At 41.4% G+C, this 22,434-nt stretch overlaps 2 protein-coding genes across 2 annotated transcripts; one reads left to right on the top strand and one right to left on the bottom strand.

Annotated features, from left to right (window-relative positions):
• The first annotated feature begins 6,306 nt into the window (after nt 1-6,306).
• upb1 (ureidopropionase, beta) lies at nt 6,307-17,384 on the top strand. The gene is given in 9 exon segments (NM_001146649.2): nt 6,307-6,445; nt 7,899-8,070; nt 10,043-10,130; nt 10,772-10,866; nt 11,490-11,648; nt 13,947-14,198; nt 14,505-14,547; nt 16,505-16,659; nt 16,885-17,384. Coding segments are annotated over 9 exon segments (1,152 nt in total). The 5' UTR covers nt 6,307-6,341; the 3' UTR covers nt 16,969-17,384.
• On the bottom strand, nt 17,175-20,522 carry LOC106580219 (protein GUCD1). The gene is made up of 6 exons (XM_045704221.1): nt 20,119-20,522; nt 19,660-19,744; nt 19,358-19,517; nt 18,840-18,931; nt 18,463-18,704; nt 17,175-18,155 (listed from the first exon to the last, which is right to left on the bottom strand). The coding sequence occupies exons 1-6, from the start codon at nt 20,123-20,125 to the stop codon at nt 18,064-18,066; spliced, it is 678 nt and encodes a 225-aa protein (XP_045560177.1). The 5' UTR covers nt 20,126-20,522; the 3' UTR covers nt 17,175-18,063.
• Nucleotides 20,523-22,434: the final 1,912 nt, after the last annotated feature.

Here is a 22,434-nt window from a genome sequence, read left to right as displayed (position 1 = left end):
AAATCTTTGACATTTTTCATGTTGTGTTTATATTTTTGTTCAGTACATTTGTAGATACAGTAGACATACCCTAGTCCGATACTACACCTGAGACCTGTCAAAAGCATACTTCCTGTAGTGCTGAGTGTTGGGTTTTATTTCACTTATTAGATGTGATGCATTACCTTTTACAGTAGATGTAGGCCTAAGTGTGAACGGACTGTAATGCACTAAGAGGTTTATATTGTATTAACATAGATTGAGCGACATATAATAGACATGACTAACTGGAGGGTTGCTGGCTAGTAGGAGTGTAGGCTGAGTAGACTCTTGACACACACACACAATGCCTGGTTGTGGGGCCGCTCAAGGACAGGTGTACGGGAGGGGCTGGTAGAATGGAAGCAGAAACTGTCCTAACTGTAGCATAAAAACAGGCACTGTCCTTGGGTGTCTGACTCTCGGGTACACACACGAAGATAAGCTAGAAGACAGCTATGCTTGGCAACAAAGATGCGTCTAGAGGCTGGGACCAGCCTGCACGCCAACGATAGGATGAGTAAGTTTAAACCACGCTAATCCTCCCTCTGACAGGCCAGCAGTGAGCAGGAACTATCTCTGTCAAAGTATTTAATGAAGAACTTATGATGTCATTTTCAGTTCTCTGTTTGCCCTGCGAGGTGTTACAGTGAACCCGTATATACGAAGATTGCATTTACCATTTATTCTGCTTGACTAATTCTATTAATAAACAGCTGAAAATATATTCAGTAGCCTAGTGTTAAATGTTGTTCTGATACCAGAATTGAATTGACGCAGCCTTAACAATTGGTGACCCCGACGTGATTCTGGTAGAAGGACTTCGCTGGAACTTGTCCGGCCGATTGGCCATCGCTGTCGTCGGACGGTGTGTTTCACAAATCCTGACCGGTCAAACAAAAGGTAAGCAGACACCTATTGTGAATAACTAAAGTTCTGCATATTGGCATTATCCAAATATATTTTGTGAAGCACCTGTTTGATGTAAGTGATTAAATTGTGGAACGTCCACCTGTTATATTAATAATTTGATTTTGAAACAATTTTGAGAGTTGTGGTGTGATAAATGCAATCTTGAAACCGATCGATCGTTGATGATATAACAAGTGAATGTAATGTACTAGGTATTGAAGTACCAAGTGTGTATGTGGTTAGTCGGCGTACTTAACCGGAATGAGTGTGGGTGGATGTAGGTATAACAGCGATTGTAATGTACTAGGTATTGAAGTACCAAGTGTGTATCTGGTTAGTCGGCGTACTTAACTGGAATGAGTGTGGATGGATTTTGGCTATAACAGCAATTGTAATGTACTAGGTATTGAAGTACCAAGTGTGTATGTGGTTAGTCGGCGTACTTAACCGGAATGAGTGTGGATGGATCTGAGTATAACAGCGATTGTAATGTACTAGGTATTGAAGTACCAAGTTTGAGTGTGGCTGTCAAGTCTGGGACTGGTAGCAAGACTGAATGAAGATTGGGAGGTCAACCTAATCGTATGACTGAAGTACATTAGATACTAGTCGGCGTACTGTATCAAGTGTGAATGATCTACGGATAAAGGGGTTATACTGAGTAAACCACTGAATGACTGAAGTACATTGGGTATTAAGTCGGCGTACTAATACCAAGTTTGAGTGACCTGCGGGTAAATAAGAGGTCGGGGACGGTCGACCTGAGTTATATCATCTAGCGCTGGGGAAATAAATAACGTTAGGAACGTACGTTAGAGACGTAAATTGACATTGATAGTTAGGTTACCATAGACTGAAATTGAAAGGGATGTAAATTAACATTGATAGTTAGGTTACCATAGACTGAAATTGAATATGACCAACCAGGAGACCGAGAGGGTGCTGAAAGCACTGAAGTTAATACTAGAGATTAATGGGGGTAGAGACGGGAAAGAGTGGAAAAGGAGGGGGGGAAATTATACAGGGAATGGATAAGAGAAGGTAGTATTAATGGACCCAACGGACTCCCAGTCGACGGGGAACCCGGTAGAATATTGGAAACGCTAAAACGAAAAACAGACAAAACCTGTTCCGAGTGGAAGCAGGAGGGGGAAGCGCGTAAAGGAGGTGCAGGAATTAACAGGAGATGAGCGATATAAATATTTATTTCGGTCCAAGGTGGAGAAGGAAGTATGAATTTGATGGAAGTTTGGATGGGTTAAAGTTGGGACAAATGGTAAGAAAGATGCATAAGGTATGGGGAGACAAGACAAGGAAAAAGTAAGTTAAGAAGGCAAAAAGGCAAGTGTAGAGAAAGAGAGAGAGAAAGTTTGAAGAAGGATATCAGCAGAAAAAAATAAATAATAATTATGTGCGTGTGAGATAGGTTTACTGACCAGTTAAAGGTAACTCGTATGTGTGTGAGACCTAATAACTTATCAAAAGTCACAATAGTAATTATTCCTAAATTCTGAAAAGGAAAGAGAGAGAGGCAGAGTCAACGGTCGCAGGAGAAAGGCTTAGACAGGTGGAGTTAATTTTATTTTACAGGGACGATGCACATTAAACACAGTTGTGTATAATGGCAGGGTATTCCTAGCAAACAGAATGGGCCTGTTTGCAGACAAACTGAAGGGGTTTTAAGGTTTTAAGCAATCTTGGGTCAAATTAGTCAAATAGTACGTTAAAATATGGGGTTTCATAGATTGGAAGTAAAATATTTTATCCAAGGGTAGTGTATGTTCAATTAAAGTACACAGAACCGTTGAGGAAGTTTAAAACAAATTATTGATGATTTGAGGAAGTACAGTGGAGTTATTATTAGGTTTTGTTTGTAGCTAACGTTTGGGTTTCTGAATCGCTGTAGTATAAGGAATGATGACCAAATGTTCGTGGTTATTTTATGGAAAAAGGAGCGCTTAGCTGTCTTTGGAAAAATACCTAGGGACAGGATATCTTAAAGGGGTATACACACATGGCATTTTGAAGTTTTGTTTTCTGAGTTTTAATTAAACACGTGAAATTCTTTTGATAGGGAATGTTCTGGGAACTTGAGATACAAAATGTGGATAAAGTTCTTAGCCTTCATTTATCTAAAGTGGTAAGAAACACGGTTCTGAAAGGGTGGTATGAGTTTTGACCCCTCTGGTGACTTTTCCTTTTGTGGTCTGATCAGCCGCAATGAAAAGCCATTTGGATGGTGAATTTAAGGTAATTTGTAATACTGACTTTAAGGAAATTTGTAGAACTGATAATTATGATGGAGTTAAAGTTCTTAGACGCAGTTGATCATTTGAACCAATGAGAAGAATGAATGATGATAAGGGTACAATAATTTTTCTTTGTGGAGTAGTTCAGATTAGTCATTTTTGATCTGATTATGTTATTTGAACTCCTATAATGATTTGTTTAGATATGCAGCAATATTGATACATGGCTTGAGCCATGTATAAACAGGGGGAGTATGGTAGGGCAGGCGATAGAACAAGTTAGGATAATTACTTAAACAAAATTTTTTTTTGTAGAATATCCATTCCAACATTTGGAAATTGACTTATTGAACTATTCCGAATTGAGGGGAAGAAGGGGTGTTTAACAAGAATAGATAAGTATAGCAAATGGGTAGAAGCGTTCCCAACTTACTTGGTGGACATGATTATGGTAGCTAAAATATTAAGTCAAGATATTATCCCTAGAGTTGGTTTACTAGGAGCCATCTTTTTAAATGATGGATGACAGTTTAGCTAATCAGGTAGAGCCTATAGAATGACAGAGTTAGAGATACCAGAACAGGTAGACATAGAAGTTGAAGAAATACCAGCAGAGCACATGAGAAGACAGTTTGTTAACCAAACCCGTATGTCCACGATTTTGTGTCCAACAGGTGAATTACAGGAGAAGGTGATTCACTCAGTGCAACCAGGAGACTGGGTGTGGATCCAGTCCCTGAGGAGAAAAGACGGGAAGCAGCCCCGTGGGGAAGGCCCATACCAGGTGCTGTTAAACCATTGCCTTTGCCATTAGAAAAGCTGAGAGAGTCACTTGGGTCCACGTTACCCACTGCAAGGAGGTATGTACACATATCCACTGCTGATCACACACAGAGTTAGGAGAAGTACCGATACCAACAGGGTCCGGGGGTTACCTCCTTAACGAAGAATTCCTATCCCGACCGTTCATCACTGTGTGTGCTCCTAGAGGTGTGAGTATGGGGTGGTACCTAGCAGAGAGAATAAGGGCAGGAGAGGGTTGGTGGTTTTTGGGAAGAGTAGAGACTCTGAGCTGCATCATAGTCTAATCTTTCTGATACATTCAGATCCACCACCTTCTGGTACTAATCATAGGATACCGTTGTCATTGAGAAGAAGTAGAAGATAAACTATATAATACACTGATGAGTGACATACAGAATAAGGAATCAAAGAAGATCAAGATGTAGAATTTAAGGTAAACATTAAACAATTTCCTGGGGAAGCAGAATTGGGGTTGGCCAGGAATTGGGGTTGGCCAGATTGAAGTACTCAGCCAACCCACCTCGGTTCACCTAAATTCCGGATGAATACCAGTGTTATAGATACAAGAATGGCACCGAGAACTTAGATGATTTTAATGGCTGAAAGTAATCGTTAATGTGACTGACTTAAGTTTGAAAGCACAGGAGAAAATGTTTAACCTCATAGCACCTATAACTGATGTAGGGTGGGCCAGTACCAGTAAAGGACGCATACGACAGAAATTACCTCAAAGGGTGGTTAGGAGCTTGCGCCCTGGGGTTATAGGTCCAACCAGTTCGAGTTAGTCATCAGAGGCCAGTTATAGGAGGCTAAAGTAGGCACAGGAGGAATTTTGACCAGGATGGGATTAGCTTTGTCTAGATGGATGCTATTGGCATCCTCAGGGAAGTTCCAGATGAATACAAAGCTATGAATCAAATATGTGAAGGCTTTAACACTACATTATTTTGGTGGGTGATAATAAATAAAAATGTGGATTGGATAAATTACATATTTTATAATCAACAGATTCATGAATGAAACCAGGGATGCAGTAAAGAGGTTCTCTGACCAATTATCCGCCAACCCCCTCATGACCTGGTAAAATAGACTGACTCTCGATATGTTATTGGCAAGGGAGGATGGTGTAGGTAGAATGATTAGGTTCATTGCTGTACGTACATTCCTGATAACACAGCTCATGTTTGGGAAATGGAAAAGTGTTGTAGGAACTGTATTATGGGCAGCTTTCACCTGTAATAATATGTTCTGAATTTATCCTGTGTACTATTTGTCTTTCCTTATGTGAAGGTTTGAAGTTCCTGGGTGGCTGGTAGTCAACCTAGTACAAGTGAGGTGTAGCCGGAAGGACTAGAGGGTTTTTTTAACTAATCATCTGATCATTAAAATGGGAATTAAAAATTGTGTTGAGTGACACCCTAGGGGGTGTCAAAAGGGGGAATCTCAACATTTCCCTGACATTTTAAGAACTTATGTATTCACACCTATCAGGTGTGAAAAGAGGGATTGTTGGGTTTTACTTCACTTATTAGATGTGATGCATTACCTTTTACAGTAGATGTAGGCCTAAGTATGAACGGACTGTAATGCACTAAGAGGTTTATATTGTATTAACATAGATTGAGCGACATATAATAGACATGACTAACTGGAGGGTTGCTGGCTAGTAGGAGTGTAGGCTGAGTAGACTCTTGACACACACACACAATGCCTGGTTGTGGGGCCGCTCAAGGACAGGTGTACGGGAGGGGCTGGTAGAATGGAAGCAGAAACTGTCCTAACTGTAGCATAAAAACAGGCACTGTCCTTGGGTGTCTGACTCTTGGGTACACACACGAAGATAAGCTAGAAGACAACTATGCTTGGCAACAAAGATGCGTCTAGAGGCTGGGACCAGCCTGCACGCCAACGATAGGATGAGTAAGTTTAAACCACGCTCATCCTCCCTCTGACAGGCCAACAGTGAGCAGGAACTATCTCTGTCAAAGTATATAATGAAGAACTTATGATGTCATTTTCAGTTCTCTGTTTGCCCTGCGAGGTGTTACAGTGAACCCGTATATACGAAGATTGCATTTACCATTTATTCTGCTTGACTAATTCTATTAATAAACAGCTGAAAATATATTCAGTAGCCTAGTGTTAAATTTTGTTCTGATACCAGAATTGAATTGACGCAGCCCTAACATGAGCATGACATTTGACGATGTGAAATGTGATGGAATCGGGCTGGTTGCATAACCGAAGCAAAATTAACTATGTCGATTTTGCCCAATAGTCGAAGGGGTGGGTTTACTAGGCTATCGGGTTCACAAACATACGCACAAGGCTTGGACAGTATACAGAAGGAGCCTCAAAATGTCGGCGTCTGAGTTTGAATCTCTGGAGAAGACATTGGAGAAACATATTCCAGATCTGGAACTGAAAGAAGTTAAACGAATCTTGTTTGGAAAAGAAACCAAGTGAGTTGTTGTCGAATTCTGCACGCAACATTATCAGGGTTAAAAATCCTGTCTGTAGGTTACTAGCCAGCAGATCCGACCCGCTTGCTTATAGCTGCACTAGGGTCAGACAGGATTCCTGTATAGATTAAGACAACATGGAGCCGGCACGAGATATGGCTCGGAAAACGTACCTCAATCCAGTAATGAGAAAGACATTGTACTCCGAATGGTCAACTTATCCCAACTGTTACATCGAAAAGATTGAACGACTGCTATTTTTTCTGGAAAAATGTCCTTTTCGTCCTCATGCTAGGTAGCAGAAGCCAAAGCAGTCATTTTGGAATGGCAGTGTCAGCCAATCAGCTCCTTTGTGACATTCCCCAGTAGGAGAAGTCCTCCGTAGGAATGAATGGAATTTTACAGTATTTAAATTGACAAAATTACATGTATTTATTTATTGTAGTTGGGACAGTAACATTAGTAATCTAAAAAAAATCTACTTTAAAGGAAATGTGTATATATATATTTTAATGTTTTTATTTTCTATGTTTAGATCACATAATATATTTTAAAAGCATACATTAAGGTGTCTTTAAAATAATACATACATAATACAAAACAAATAGAGACATTAATAAATGCATTTCTATAGCGTCCAAAACATTTTTTTACAATGGTTGGGGTGCCAAGATGGAGACACGGTGGCTTCAACACAGCACCCCCTATCAGTCATCTATTGTATATATAAATCATTGAGTGCAACACATTTCTCATCCCTGGATTGAGGTATGTTTTCCGAGCCATATCTCATATCTCGCACTGGCTCCTATGGCGTCTTAATTTACAGTGGAAGCCTGTCCAACCCTAGTGCAGCTGTAAGCAAGCGAGTCAGATCTGCTGGCTAGTAGGCTAACAGATAAAATAGATCAAGTTTCATAACTACTTGGACAGTATGTATGGCCACATTTTGACACTGCTACTATATAGGAAAATATTGCAGTCTTTATTTTTCCTATCCAATCATTCCTTTTCACTATGATGTTCTGCATAGTGAGTAAATTATTTACAATCAAGTGGACTTTGACCAGTCAGTGTCCTTTCAACCTCTTGTCATATTTGTGCCTGTAGATGGGGGCAGTATTGAGCCTTTCACTGGGTAATCCTCAGTCTTAAGAATATGGTTGGTGCACCCTGGCAGCCGTGGCCAAAATAAAGGGATAGTTAAATCAAAAACAATGTTTTGTTATTTTGTTAGTTAGCCAACTGTTAATACAGTCACACAACAACGCACTTGTTTGTAGGTTTTACTAGCAATACATGTGTTGCTGAGGGTCTGTGAACCCAGATGAGAGTCAATGAAGTCATTTTTGTCTGGGTGATTAGGGTTATCTGACCTTCTGGCCCTCCGCATATTGATTTATTTCCTCCTTGAAACTAAAAGGTTTACAGCACATTTGACAATCTCTTGCAGGAAGTTGGTTCTACCAGCATGTGCAGTGGAGGCAGCTTTGGAGTGCGACTTTGAGCTTCAGGGGTACATGTTTGAAGCTTCCACGGAGCAGCTCAGGACCCCGAGAACTGTCCGGGTGGGCCTCATTCAAAACCGCATCGTCCTGCCCACTGATGCCCCTGTCCTGGATCAGGTTAGAGAAGCGGGGTGGCAGCGTAGCCTAGTGGTTAGAGTGTTGGACTAGCAACCGAAAGGTTGCGAGTTCGAATCCACGAGCTGACAAGGTACAAATCTGTTGTTCTGCCCCTGAACAAGGCAGTTAACCTGCTGTCATTGAAAATAAGAATTTGTTATTAACTGACTTGCCTAGTTAAATAAAGGTTACATAATAATTTAAAAAAAAAAGAGAATGACTACTTGGATTCCATTTATTTTACCAACCAAAGCCTACTACAATATTGTTTAAAGCTATGGCTTTCTCTCTTCCTTCTCATTATACACTGCTCAAAAAAATAAAGGGAACACTTAAACAACACAATGTAACTCCAAGTCAATCACACTTCTGTGAAATCAAACTGTCCACTTAGGAAGCAACACTGATTGACAATACATTTCACATGCTGTTGTGCAAATGGAATAGACAACAGGTGGAAATTATAGGCAATTAGCAAGACACCCCCAATAAAGGAGTGGTTCTGCAGGTGGGGACCACAGACCACTTCTCAGTTCCTATGCTTCCTGGCTGATGTTTTGGTCACTTTTGAATGCTGGCGGTGCTTTCACTCTAGTGGTAGCATGAGACGGAGTCTACAACCCACACAAGTGGCTCAGGTAGTGCAGCTCATCCAGGATGGCACATCAATGCGAGCTGTGGCAAGAAGCTTTGCTGTGTCTGTCAGCGTAGTGTCCAGAGCATGGAGGCGCTACCAGGAGACAGGCCAGTACATCAGGAGACGTGGAGGAGGCCGTAGGAGGGCAACAACTCAGCAACAGGACCGCTACCTCCGCCTTTGTGCAAGGAGGAGCAGGAGGAGCACTGCCAGAGCCCTGCAAAATGACCTCCAGCAGGCCACAAATGTGCATGTGTCTGCTCAAACGGTCAGAAACAGACTCCATGAGGGTGGTATGAGGGCCCGACGTCCACAGGTGGGGGTTGTGCTTACAGCCCAACACCGTGCAGGACGTTTGGCATTTGCCAGAGAACACCAAGATTGGCAAATTCGCCACTGGCGCCCTGTGCTCTTCACAGATGAAAGCAGGTTCACACTGAGCACGTGACAGACGTAACAGAGTCTGGAGACGCCGTGGAGAACGTTCTGCTGCCTGCAACATCCTCCGGCATGACCGGTTTGGCGGTGGGTCAGTCATGGTGTGGGGTGGCATTTCTTTAGGTAGCCTGACTGCCATTAGGTACCGAGATGAGATCCTCAGACCCCTTGTGAGACCATATGCTGGTGCGGTTGGCTCTGGGTTCCTCCTAATGCAAGACAATGCTAGACCTCATGTGGCTGGAGTGTGTCAGCAGTTCCTGCAAGAGGAAGGTATTGATGCTATGGACTGGCCCGCCCGTTCCCCAGACCTGAATCCAATTGAGCACATCTGGGACATCATGTCTCGCTCCATCCACCAACGCCACGTTGCACCACAGACTGTCCAGGAGTTGGCGGATGCTTTAGTCCAAGTCTGGGAGGAGATCCCTCAGGAGACCGTCCCCCACCTCATCAGGAGCATGCCCAGGCGTTGTAGAGAGGTCATACAGGCACGTGGAGGCCACACACACTACTGAGCCTCATTTTGACTTGTTTTAAGGACATTACATCAAAGTTGGATCAGCCTGTAGTGTGGTTTTCCACTTTAATTTTGAGTGTGACTCCAAATCCAGACCTGCATGGGTTGATAAATTGGATTTCCATTGATTATTTTTGTGTGATTTTGTTGTCAGCACATTCAACTATGTAAAGAAAAAAGTATTTAATAAGATTATTTCTTTCATTCAGATCTAGGATGTGTTGTTTAAGTGTTCCCTTTATTTTTTTGAGCAGTATATATGCATGTGAAGTTACAATTGCACTTTCAAGTCCTTGCTTTCAAGTCCCTGCTATGAGCAGTGTTGAGAAGATGCATGAGGCTTGGTGACTGATCCCTGTGTTTATCCCTCTGACCAGATCACAGCGCTCCACAAAAGGATTGGTGAGATGGTGGATGTGGCGGCCATGTGTGGGGTCAACATTGTCTGCTTTCAGGAGGCCTGGAGTGAGTGACATAACTAAATCTCGGTCTTACTGGGGTAGCCTATTAGAGCTTATCAATGCTTTCCCAAAACTTTTCTTTGTGCAATTTGTTACAGAGAATACGGTAATTCCACTTTAAATAGGATACAAATTGTGCTTGTTCACTTTACAGTAACTGTAGACATATGGAATTATAACAGGGTGATATTGGATTAGCCAAGGTGATAGGATCTGGGTATACATAAGGTTCATTTGTCCTTAATTGGTCATAGGGACATCAGCAGCACACCAAACAGTCTGTTGTCCTATTTGTTTTGGCTCCTAAATGGCATTTTGATGTGTTGTGAATGAGAAGTGCATCACTCTGGTTCCTTAGAGTCTCCCAGTATAGAAACATACTAAACTCACCCCAAAGTGTCCCACAAGGGAGGTGACCTCCTATCCCACAACTATTTACAGCACTGATAAGCGTACACAGAAGTTTGCACCAAAATGCTTCTCATGGTGTAAAGAAGGATCATGTGACAAATAGTTTGAGCATATTTTCTGTCCTCTGAGAAATGTACTTATGATATGCACCCAAAGTGATGTTTAACTGCTCTCTTGCCTTACTCTTATTGCCTTGAGTTTTTAGAGATGATCCTGCTTTGTTCCCCACCACAGCTATGCCCTTTGCTTTCTGTACCCGGGAGAAAGAACCGTGGACAGAATTTGCTGAGTCTGCAGAAGAAGGATACACTACCCGCTTCTGCCAAGAGGTGAGAGGTCAGGGGTCATCCAGAGTACAGGAATGTACCATGTCTAATGCAACACTGCTAGTGACTTATACTCTGAGAACAGTCAGAGTAGTAGCCATTTAATAGTATGGTTAGTAAGTATGCACAACTATACTGAAGTTTTACAAATTCCTTTTACACCAACTAACAGTTATGAAACAGTTAAATAATGTCATTGCATAGATTGGAATTGCTCCTTAGTGTATTATTTAGCGTGTGAAATAATGTTCCATTATGATTAATTACAAGGCACAGTCTACAACATTTATATAGGCCTAATTGTTGAATGTATACTGTTTTAAGAAACAGAGTGACTGTACTGTAGGTTAGTTCGCAAGCTAATAATATTGAATAATAATATTGAGTAATAATATTGAATAATAAATGTTTGCAGTGGGAATTCATGCTCAGCTTGGGGACTAAAACATGTCAAAAAACATCAGCTCCCATCTGAGATGAGCATTCCAGCACGTAGCTGTGCGCTGTTGTCCACAATACATCCCTGTATGTACACATTCTGTATGTGTGCTGATAAAGATGGGAAATTTCAGCCTTGTGTCTTTGTATGATGACCCATGTCTAAAACTGCTCTCGTTTGTCTTTAGCTGGCAAAGAAATACAATATGGTAGTGATATCGCCCATTTTGGAGCGAGAGGAGGTACACAACGTTCTGTGGAACACGGCAGTAGTGGTCTCTAACTCGGGCAGCGTGCTGGGTAAAACCAGGAAGAATCACATTCCCCGAGTGGGAGACTTCAACGAGGTCAGTACAGTAATCAATATTTGTTTTTTATCAGCGATCAAACAATCAATAAACAATTGTATGTATACAGCCCAATTTGTCACAAAGTGATTTAACATCCAGTATACAGTACTGTATGTCTCACAGCTGAGACAGTGAACTGATGCCTTCTTTCACAGAATATGGTTTTGCAGTGAGCCTCAAGGAATTGAACAGTGAAAGCACAATGGCACTAGTTAAATTACAGGGTTCAGAGAGGGCTCTTGCATGTGTGGACAGCACACCTCCTACCCTACTTTACTGCCATACTTGCTGTGCAGTACATGGTGAGCTTTCTATGTCTGAAAGGTTATGTAGATGTACAGTGCCTTCGGAAAGTATTCCGACACCTTGACTTTTTCCACATTTTGTTACGTTACAGCCTTATTCTAAAATTGCTAAAAAATAGTTTTTTCCCCTCATCAATCTATACACAATACCCTCTAATGACAAAGCAAAAACAGACCCTTTACTCAGTTCTTTGTTGAAGCACCTTTGGCAGCGATTACAGCCTCGAGTCTTCTCAGGTATGATGCTACAAGCTTGGCACACCTGTATTTGTGGAGTTTCTCCCATTCCTCTCGGCAGATCCTTTCAAGCTCTGTCAGGTTGGATGGGGAGCGTTGCTGCACAGCTATTTTCAGGTCTCTCCAGAGATGTTCGCTCGGGTTCAAGTCCGGGTTCTGGCTGGGCTACTCTAGGACAATCAGAGACTGAAAGCCACTCCTGCGTTGTCTTGGCTGTGTGCTTAGGGTTGTTGTCCTGTTGGAAGGTGAACCTTCGCCCCAGTCTGAGGTCCCGAGTGCTTTGGAGCAGGTTTTCATCAAGGATCTCTCTGTACTTTCCCTCGATCCTGACTAGTCTCCCAGTCTCTTCCTTCGGAAAACATCCCCACAGCATGATCCTGCCAACACCATGCTTCACCGTAGGGATTGTGCCAGGTTTCCTCCAGCCTTGACACTTGGCATTCAAGCCCAAGAGTTCAATTTTGGTTTCATCAGACCAGAGAATCTTGTTTCTCATGGTCTGAGAGTCTTTAGAGGCCTTTTGGCAAACTCCAAGCGGGCTTTCATGTGCCTTTTACTGAGGAATGGCTTCCGTCTGGCCACTCTACCATAAAGGCATGATTGGTAGAGTGCTGCAGAGATAGTTGTCCTTCTGGAAGGTTCTCCAGAGATGAACTCTAGAGCTCTGTCAGTGTGACCATCAGGATCTTGGTCACCTCCCTGACCAAGACCCTTTTCCCCTGATTGCTCAGTGTGGCCGGGCGGCCTGCTCTAGGAAGAATTTTGGTGGTTCCAAACTTCTTCCATTTAAGAATGATGGAGACCACTGTGTTCTTGGGGACCTTCAATGCTGCAGACATTTTTTGGTACCCTTCCCCAGATCTGTGCCTCGACACAATCCTGTCTCTGCACTCTATGGACAATTCCTTCGACCTCATGGCTTGGTTTTTGCTCTGATATGCACTATCAACTGTGAGACCTTATATAGACAGGTGTGTGCCTTTTCAAATCATGTCCAATTAATTGAATTTACCACAGGTGGACTCCAGTGAAGTTGTAGAAACATCTCAAGGATGATCAATGCAAACAGGATGCACCTGAGCTCAATTTCGAGTATCATAGCAAAGGGTCTGAATACCTATGTAAATAAGGTATTTCATTTATTTTCACTTTTTCATTATGGGGTGTAGATTAGAGGATTTTTTATTTTATTTAATCCATTTTAGAGTAAAGCTATAACGTAACAAAATGTGGAAAAAGTCAATGGGTCTGAATACTTTCCGAATGCACTGTTAGTGTACAAGTTCTGAGCAGATCACTGTGTACATATTAATCGAATAGTGTCCTATTTGTTTATCAAACAGTAAGTCCTAATGTCCAGCTCCCACAATGGTGTATGTAGGAAGACATGGGTGCACACTCATTTCGGGCATTTTTCAATAAGTCATGTCATCCTCTAAACCTATTTACAGGTCAATGGATTCTGCATATTAATGCAGATGACATGGCGTGTATGACATGTTCATTGCTCATGTTTATTGTCCTACACTGACACCTACAGTATCAACAATTTCCTTAACCTCTACAGGTCTAATGTATTTCTATGAGAATTTATTTGAACCTTCTTTAACTTTTGTATTTGTTTTTCTATATTTCCTTACATGTAACCCTGTTAAGCTGACCTCTTACATGTTTTTATGGAAGATATACTGTACTCGATGCAGATATGCACAGACTTCTGCTTTGACATATTTGTCTTCTCTCCCTAACTCAGTCCACATATTACATGGAGGGAAACACTGGCCACAAAGTGTTTCAGACTCAGTTTGGAAAGATTGCTGTGAACATCTGCTATGGGCGCCATCACCCTCTCAACTGGTTCATGTACAGCATGAATGGAGCAGAGATCATCTTCAACCCTTCTGCAACTGTTGGAGGACTCAGTGAGCCCATGTGGTCAATCGAGGCTAGGAATGCAGCTATAGCAAACCACTGCTTCACCTGTGGAATCAACCGTGTTGGGACAGTAAGTATCACCAAAAACGGGATTATTTTGTTGCACATCTTTCTCTATTACAACCACCTATTATTGAGCCAAGTCCTAGTGGCATTGTAACAACTATTTTATGCTGCCCCCTACTGCCTCCATAGTCCAATTATCTACAGTATACTGGTATACTGGTCATTCTATTGTGTATAGCTGCATTCCTATACACATTATATTGTGTATAGCCATATATGCCACTGCTAGACTTCACAGCTGGTGTAAATTACATTATGTATGTGCCATCATGATTCTCTTTTTGACAAAGATATATTTTGTTTTATGTAGGAGCACTTTAACAATGAGTTCACCTCTGGGGATGGAAAAAAAGGTATGAATCTTTTAGTCTTTTTTTAGGACAGCGTAATATCATCCATTACTTTGTCCTCTCCTGCCTGTGACAAAATATAGTCATATGCGTATCTCTATTTCAACTCACCACTGCATCTTTCTGTCAAGAATTTTACATGGATGTACACTACCATTCAAAGGTTTGGGGTCACGTAGAAATGTCCTTGTTTTTGAAAGAAAATAACATATTTTTGTCCATTAACATAACATCAAAATGATCAAAAATCCAGTGAAAATATTGTTAATGTTGTAAATGACTATTGTAGCTGGAAACAGCTCATTTGTTTATGGAATATCTACATTGGCGTACAGAGGCCCATTATCAGCAACCATCACTCCTGTGTTCCAATGGCACGTTGTGTTAGCCAATCCAAGTTTATCATTTTAAAAGGCTAATTGATCATTAGAAAACACTTTTGCAATTATGTTAGCACTGCTGAAAACTGTTCTGATTAAAGAAGCAATAAAACTGGCCTTCTTTAGACTAGTTGAGTATTTGGAGCGTCAGCATTTGTGGTTCGATTACAGGCTCAAAATGGCCAGAAACAAATAACTTTCTTCTGAAACTCGTCAGTCTATTCTTGTTCAGAGAAATGGAGGCTATTCCATGTAAGAAATTGCCAAGAAACGGAAGATCTCGTACAACACTACTCCCTTCACAGAACACCGCAAACTGGCTCTAACCAGAATAGAAAAGAGGAGTGGGAGGCCCCGGGGGCAAAACTGAGCAAGAGGACAAGTACATTAGAGTGTCTAGTTTGAGAAACAGACACCTCACAAGTCCTCAACTGGCTGCTTCATTAAATAGTACCCGCAAAACACAAGTCTCAACGTCAACAGTGAAGAGGCGACTCCGGGATGCTGGCCTTCTAGGCAGAGTTCCTCTTTCCAGTGTCTGTTCTTTTGCCCATCTTAATCTTTTCGTTTTATTGGCCAGTCTGAGATATGGCTTTTTCTTTACAACTCTGCCTAGAAGGCCAGCATTGGCTGGAGTTGCCTCTTCACTACTGCTATTGCGACTAGTGTTTTGCTGGTACTATTTAATGAAGCTGCCAGTTGAGGATTTGTGATGTGTCTGTTTCCCATTAAGACCATTCTTGATTCACACGGGAAACTGTTGAGTGTGAAAAACCCAGCAGCGTTGCAGTTCTCGACACAAACCGGTGCGCCTGGCACCTACTACAATACCCCGTTCAAAGGCGCTTAAATATTTTATCTTGCCCTTTCACCCTCTGAATGGCACACAGACTGTACACAATCCATGTCTCAAGGCTTAGAAATACTTATTTAACCTGTCTCCTCCCCTTCATCTACACTGATTTGAAGTGGATTTAACAAATGACATCAAGAATGATTCACCTGGTCAGTCTGTCTTGGAAAGACATGGTTTTCTTAATGTTTTGTATACTCGGTGTAACTGAATTTGTCCAAATACTTTTGGTTGCCTAAAATGGGAGGACTATGTACAAAGAGTGCTGTAATTTCTAAACGGTTCACCCGATATGGAGGAAAATACCCTTAAATTAAAGCGGACAGTCTGCACGTTAACCTCATATTCATTGCATCATCCAAAGTGCTGGAGTACAGAGCAACAAAACAACAAATGTGTCACTGTCCCAATACTTTTGGTCCTCACTGTGAGCCACACCCCAAAGCAAAGTGTCTGTTTGCTGTTGACACTCAGAACAGGCCTGGGGAAAGCAGCCAAGTCAACAAGTGTCATGTTTCTGAACGTTATATCCACACTCATATCTAAAGACTTCATTACCCATGTATAAAGTGTCAGTTTGAACATGCAGTCCTGCCCTACTCTTGTTACACGTAGGTGAAATCTGACCAGGTAGAAACAAGCTATCTGTCATTCAGTTGGGATTCCTCTGACTAGTTTTATTGAAAAGCTCATTGTCAACTAGAGTCCTGTCATTGTTCTTTTATAGCTCACCAAGATTTTGGGTACTTCTATGGGTCAAGCTATGTGGCTGCTCCGGATGGCAGCCGCTCACCAGGCCTGTCCAGAACCCGTGACGGACTCCTTGTGACCGAAATGGACCTCAACCTGACCAGGCAAATCAGTGACAAATGGAGTTTTAAGGTGAACTACTTTCAACAGAACCTTATTTCACAAGAATTGCACATACCATGGGCCATCTTTTACATTATTTCAGCTCATGTTTTTGGCAGTAATAGCAGTTCATTGCGTCCTTATTGGAAATGCATTTTTGCCTAACAGACATCACTATCTGGTCTACCGTTCTAGCTTTCAGTTAGGCGATAACACAACCCTGGTCTATTACATTTGCATTGTAACTATTTGCAGATGACTGGGAGGTATGCAGAGTATGCAGAGGAGCTCACCAGGGCCACCAAGCAGGACTTCAAACCCAACATTATCAAGGAGTAGAAGATCCATGTGTCCTGAAGGGACCTCTACATGGAGACATGCTGCACTGTAGACCGTATCTCAATGAGGAGATGAAGTCACTGTTGAGGCAGACATGTCTAGTGCCATCAAGAGTATGAACAGACCAAGTCAGCCATGAACTAAACCAAATTATTTGTTCAAATTATTTTATTGATTACAGTATGTAATTTGATTTTTTTTATTTGTTTTTAATTTAAGTTAGCCATTTTAACACATAACATGCTCATAACAAATACACAACCAGGAATACATTGTCTTCCCACCCATTTATAGATTGGGAAAATATCTTATGTTAAAATATAAATTAAATAATACATAATTATGGCTGGTATAAATACCATAGTGCAATATCATCCATGGTACCAACATGTAAAAATAAATGTTGAATGAGAATTAAATAAAGGTGTCATTCTATGTGTTGTCTCTACTTGATTGCGGTTTTCAACAGAAAACATCTTATGATCGAAGTCCTTTAAAACTTTACGGTAGTGTTAAGTCATACACTGAAGAAAAACCTACAAAGCATCCACACCCCGTACTGAGTATTTCAGACTTCACACTGTCTCCATTCTCCCTTTTTTCAAACTTAAAGAGCATGGCGATCGAGGCATGTAGTGCAACCCTGAAAAGGGACCTTCCGGTGAAAACGAAGTTAACTGATTATCTGGTGCACACAACAAGAGCAAAGTCTGTTCAAAGCAGCTGGCTGAGGTTGAACATGATGTCCTGATTGCCGACATCTAAGCCTGCCGGGCAGATTTGGTTCCATAAACAGGCTATTGGTCAAGGCGTATTGCATTAAGGAAATTAGTTTGTGAAATGGGTTTGCCATCGTAGTACAACACATCAGACTTCATTGACATTAATTACCTGAGTCTTTCAATAACAATTTCTCCCTCTATTCCCATGTTGGCACTGGAGTGGACAGCCCAGGCCCATCTACAACACTGGGCCAGCGCTGGAACCAGCTGTCCCTGTTCAGGGACCTGTAGACCCACTGGTGTGTCATCATAGTGAGGATGGGACGCTATGACGATGTGGAGACCATCTGCATCGTCATCTGCACCGTCACCATCAGCTCTCCCTGAAGATGAACAGAATATCCTCATCTGTCCCGTAGCTCATTCGAGCCTCTTCAAAGTTACTAATGCTGGTGCAACACACGCCTGCAAGCAAAACACCCAAAGGCTTTCTGTCAATGTGATATTTTCATTCTTACTCAATCTCTCTGTGCTTACTGCCAAGAACATGGTCAACTTTTCACCCTCTGGTTACATGTTCATGCAACGCACCATGCAGGGGTCAGGTGTGGGTGTTAATGTTATTGTGCAATTTATTAAGACGTGTTTAAAAGTAGAACTTCAATGCCCAAAAATACAATGCGATTTATTCCACACTTATACTTAATGATTTATGGGTCTGGTATGCCAGTGGCCCTGTTTACTGTTGGAGATGTGTAGAGGGAGCACTCACGGTCTGAGTAGGCAGGGTTGTTGTAGAAGATGCAGCCGCTGCTCCTGTTGAAGCCGCACACCACCACGAAGTGACCCTGGTATTCTGGCTTCCTGCAGAAGCACTTCTGGCCCACAGGCAGGAAACAGCAGTATTTGACAGGCGAAGAGCAGAGTTCACACACCAGAACCACAGCGTTGACCAGCACTATGGCCACATGGCTCTGGTCAACATGTTCCTGGATTTCCTGAATTGTCACAGAGCTACAGGTGACATTGAAAAAGGGAGAAAGTTAGGATGTTAGTTATTCTCTCTCTAGGTCTGGAAAACAACTATTACTAACCAGACAAGCTGATAGTGAAAAATAAAGACATTGTTCCAAAACTAAGTTAATTAACCATTGTTTCACCATGACACTCTTGCTCTCAGCCTTAAGGAAGAGTTTGTTCACTCTGTCTTCCTCCGTGTCAAAATGCTTTTTGTAGAAGGACTGGAAAATGATCAAAGAAACACAAACACATGATAAGTCTCTCAGGTTAATTAATGAATGAATTAATGATATTTGTTATGGTGGGCTACATCAAAAAAGGTGTGATGGGTCCGCACTCAAAAAGATGTTGCATAAAGCTTACTTCATTTTTAGAATTGTTTTATTAATTTCATCAGGGACATTTCAGCTTTGCAGCCTTCTTCTTCACACTGAAGAATGCTGCAAAGCCGAATCATCTGTGTACATTATCCCTGATACAATGAAAATAATAAAAAAAGCTATGCAACATCTTTTTGAGTGTGAATTCACAAGTTCTATGCACCAACCAAACTTCCGGAAGAGCACAATGGTCTCCTTTTAATGGGTACATGACATACTTAAACATTATAACTATTGCACTTCTTGTGATGGTGTGTTGCCTCGTTACCTGAAGCCCTTGTCAACACCCAGTGTCTGAGTGCAGAAGCGGTACCTGACCCCCAGCTGGCACATGAGGTAGGCCAAGTTAATTGTCCACACGCTCTCCGTCAGCTCCAGCTCCCAGCAAGCACCCTGAAACTCCTCATCACTCACAGGGTGGAGGTACCTGCCAAATCATGTACAAAAAGTGACACTTGCATGATGAGGTCTTCGGCGTCACAATTTTCTGTATCTACTGTGGTTAAAATGCCGACACATGCAAGTCTGTGTGGCATGTATGTAAAGTATATGATGAAATGTTCCCGTACTTCAAAACCATTCTTGCGCAGGCTAATCCACAGTCCCAGTGGTACAGCTGCCGAATGACAGGTACATTCAGCAGAATGGCATCACCTGTCAAAAACAAGATATGATGAGGCTGATGCAAAGAAGTACACAATCATAGATACTGGCCTCACCTGGGCCTAAATCTGTCTGTTACTTGCTGTTCTGGCAAGCTTCTCTAAATAATTTCAAATCATGTTTACAAAACTAGCTAGCTAGTTAATTAATTAATATTTTTCTCATTGATTGGAAATTCCTTTAGCACCACTGATATAGAAAGCAAGTACTATTCACATGTGACAATGTCATGAAATGGATGGGGTGCTTTTGCTCCACTGTTTACATTGGTGGCTAGCTAGCTAACGTTAGCTAAATTAAGTGGGGTCAACTACCAAACTCTACATTTCAAAACCACTCTTTAGCTAGAACATAACTACATTTACCTGACATTCTGTTGGATTGTTCTTTGCTGCTAGATGCAAAACCCAAGTTAGTCAGACTTGTTTACAGTTGGTAGCTAGCTAATCCTCCGGAGTCGGATTGCCTCATGAGGGTATTGGCTGGGACTGCCTAGCTAGCAACGAAATTAGCTTACCCTAACAGATAACGTTAGAATTATTTACATCTGGTAGGTCGAGTTGATGGTCGATTCGTTCACTAAGTTAACTGTTAGATCCTTCAAAGTGGTAGCTACAGCTTTGACGTATGTGAACTGTTGAGGAATGGTTTCTAGTGTACACAGACAGTTCTGTTCAGCTAGCTAGTAAGCTAACTAGCTATATAGATATATTCAGAGAAAACTACAAATAAAACACCACTGCGAAGTGTGCAAGAATAACTAAGTTCTTCCGGATCAAGGATTTTTGGACTCTTCAGCATAACATTTCCGTTCTGTATGCTTTGTAAATGAATAATTAGTCGAAAACGATGGAAAATGTGCACAATTATCTATAAATGTTATACTAGTAATGATATAAATAATAATTAAAGTATTTAAATGAGATATGTGTTTTATTTCTTTCTTATTTTTTCAAGACTGTCAACAATGTTTATTTTTTTGTATGTACTCTTATAATTTATTGCACCATAGACAATTTCTGTACGTTGTGTTGCAGTATAAGGGGGGTCTATTCTACTCAGGAGAACTTTTAGTTTACACCCAGAGGAGCGTCGCTGCTCATTGTGGAGCCCTTAAAGAATGCCAAATCAGCTTAAATACAATATATTTTCATATTGGGCATACATTACACCATACACAATTTTCTATACACTGTTTTGCATGAAATTGGGGTCCATTCTACTCAGGAGCATCTCTAGTTTCAAAATTCACAGAGTTTGCACTGCTCATTCTACAAACAAATAATATGTTTATTCAAAAAGTGAAGAGATGCAATTTTCTCAAAAAAGCATACTTTATTCACAATGAAGTTAATTAATCCAATACTTTCGTGAAATTGATCATCAACAGTAAAACAGAAGTTTCTAATTATATGCAAGATCCTCCTCATCTCATGGGCTGAGTCAGCCCACTGGTCACAACTGGATGAATCAACATTGTTTCCACCTCATTTAAAAAAAAATCTGCGTGATGATTGGGGAGATACTAACTTGTAGCATCATGATTTTATGAGGATACGGCCTCAAAAAACATATTTTATTTGTCTAGCCAAAACACTTTTTTGGGGCACGTAAGGCTGGCTGATTTAAATGTGTAGTCTGCAGCCTTCCCATCATGAGGATAATGTAGTTCCTTTACAGGTTACCATTGTTTTGCTTAAGCAGTTAGCTTCTCACCTAATCAGCTGCTAATAGTCGGAATTTGGCACCTCCATTATAGGGCAAGCCAAGAGTATACACTGAGTGTACAAAACATTAGGACCACCTGCTCTTTCCAAGACATAGACTGACCAGGTGTAAGCTATGATCCTTTATTGATGTCACTTCTTAAATTCAATTCAATCACTGTAGATGAACGGGAGGAGACAGGTTGAAGAAGGATTTTTAAGGCTTGAGACAATTGAGACATGGATTGTGTATGTGTGCTGTTCAGAGGGTGAATAGGCAAGACAAAAGATTTAAGTGCCTTTGAACGGGGTATGGTAGTAGGTGCCAGGCGCAGCGGTTTGAGTGTGTCAAGAATAGCTGGGTTGGGTTTTTCCAGCTCAACAGTTTCCTCTGTGTATCAAGAATGGTCCACCACCCAAAGGACATCCAGACAACTTGACATAACTGTGGGAAGCATTGGAGTCAACATGGGCCAGCAATCCCTGTGGAACGCTTTCGACACTTTGTAGAGTCCATGCCCCAATGAATTGAGGCTGTTCTGAGGGCAAAAGGCAGTGCAACTCAATAGTAGAGAGGTGCTCCAAATGTTTTGTACACTCAGTGGAAGCAAACAAAGAGTACGCTAAAACAATACATTTATTGTTTTGTAATTAAGATATAGTCTGGAATTAGTCAGTCAGCAGAGAATTAAAGTAATAGACTGGACCCTGGTTTTATGGACACAAACAATCACTAGTTTTTCCTCTAAAATGCAATATTTGTACCATATAGTCTCCATGCACCCCACATTAAGCTGTTTGACCAAAGTAAAAGCCCAGCAACACTTCCTATGACCTAGCTTTTGTTCAAACTAATCTGTTTTGTACACATAATTGTGTAAGGTGCAATATGTACGTCCAATATGAAAAACATACTGCATTTCAGCTGATTTGCCACTCTTTAAAACCTCTTCGGGCTAGGGGGCGGTATTTTCA

The sequence above is a fragment of the Salmo salar genome, chromosome ssa20 (assembly GCF_905237065.1).
Source record: "Salmo salar chromosome ssa20, Ssal_v3.1, whole genome shotgun sequence".
NCBI classification, from domain to species: Eukaryota; Metazoa; Chordata; class Actinopteri; order Salmoniformes; family Salmonidae; genus Salmo; species Salmo salar.
This window is presented reverse-complemented; position numbering and strand designations above follow the sequence as displayed.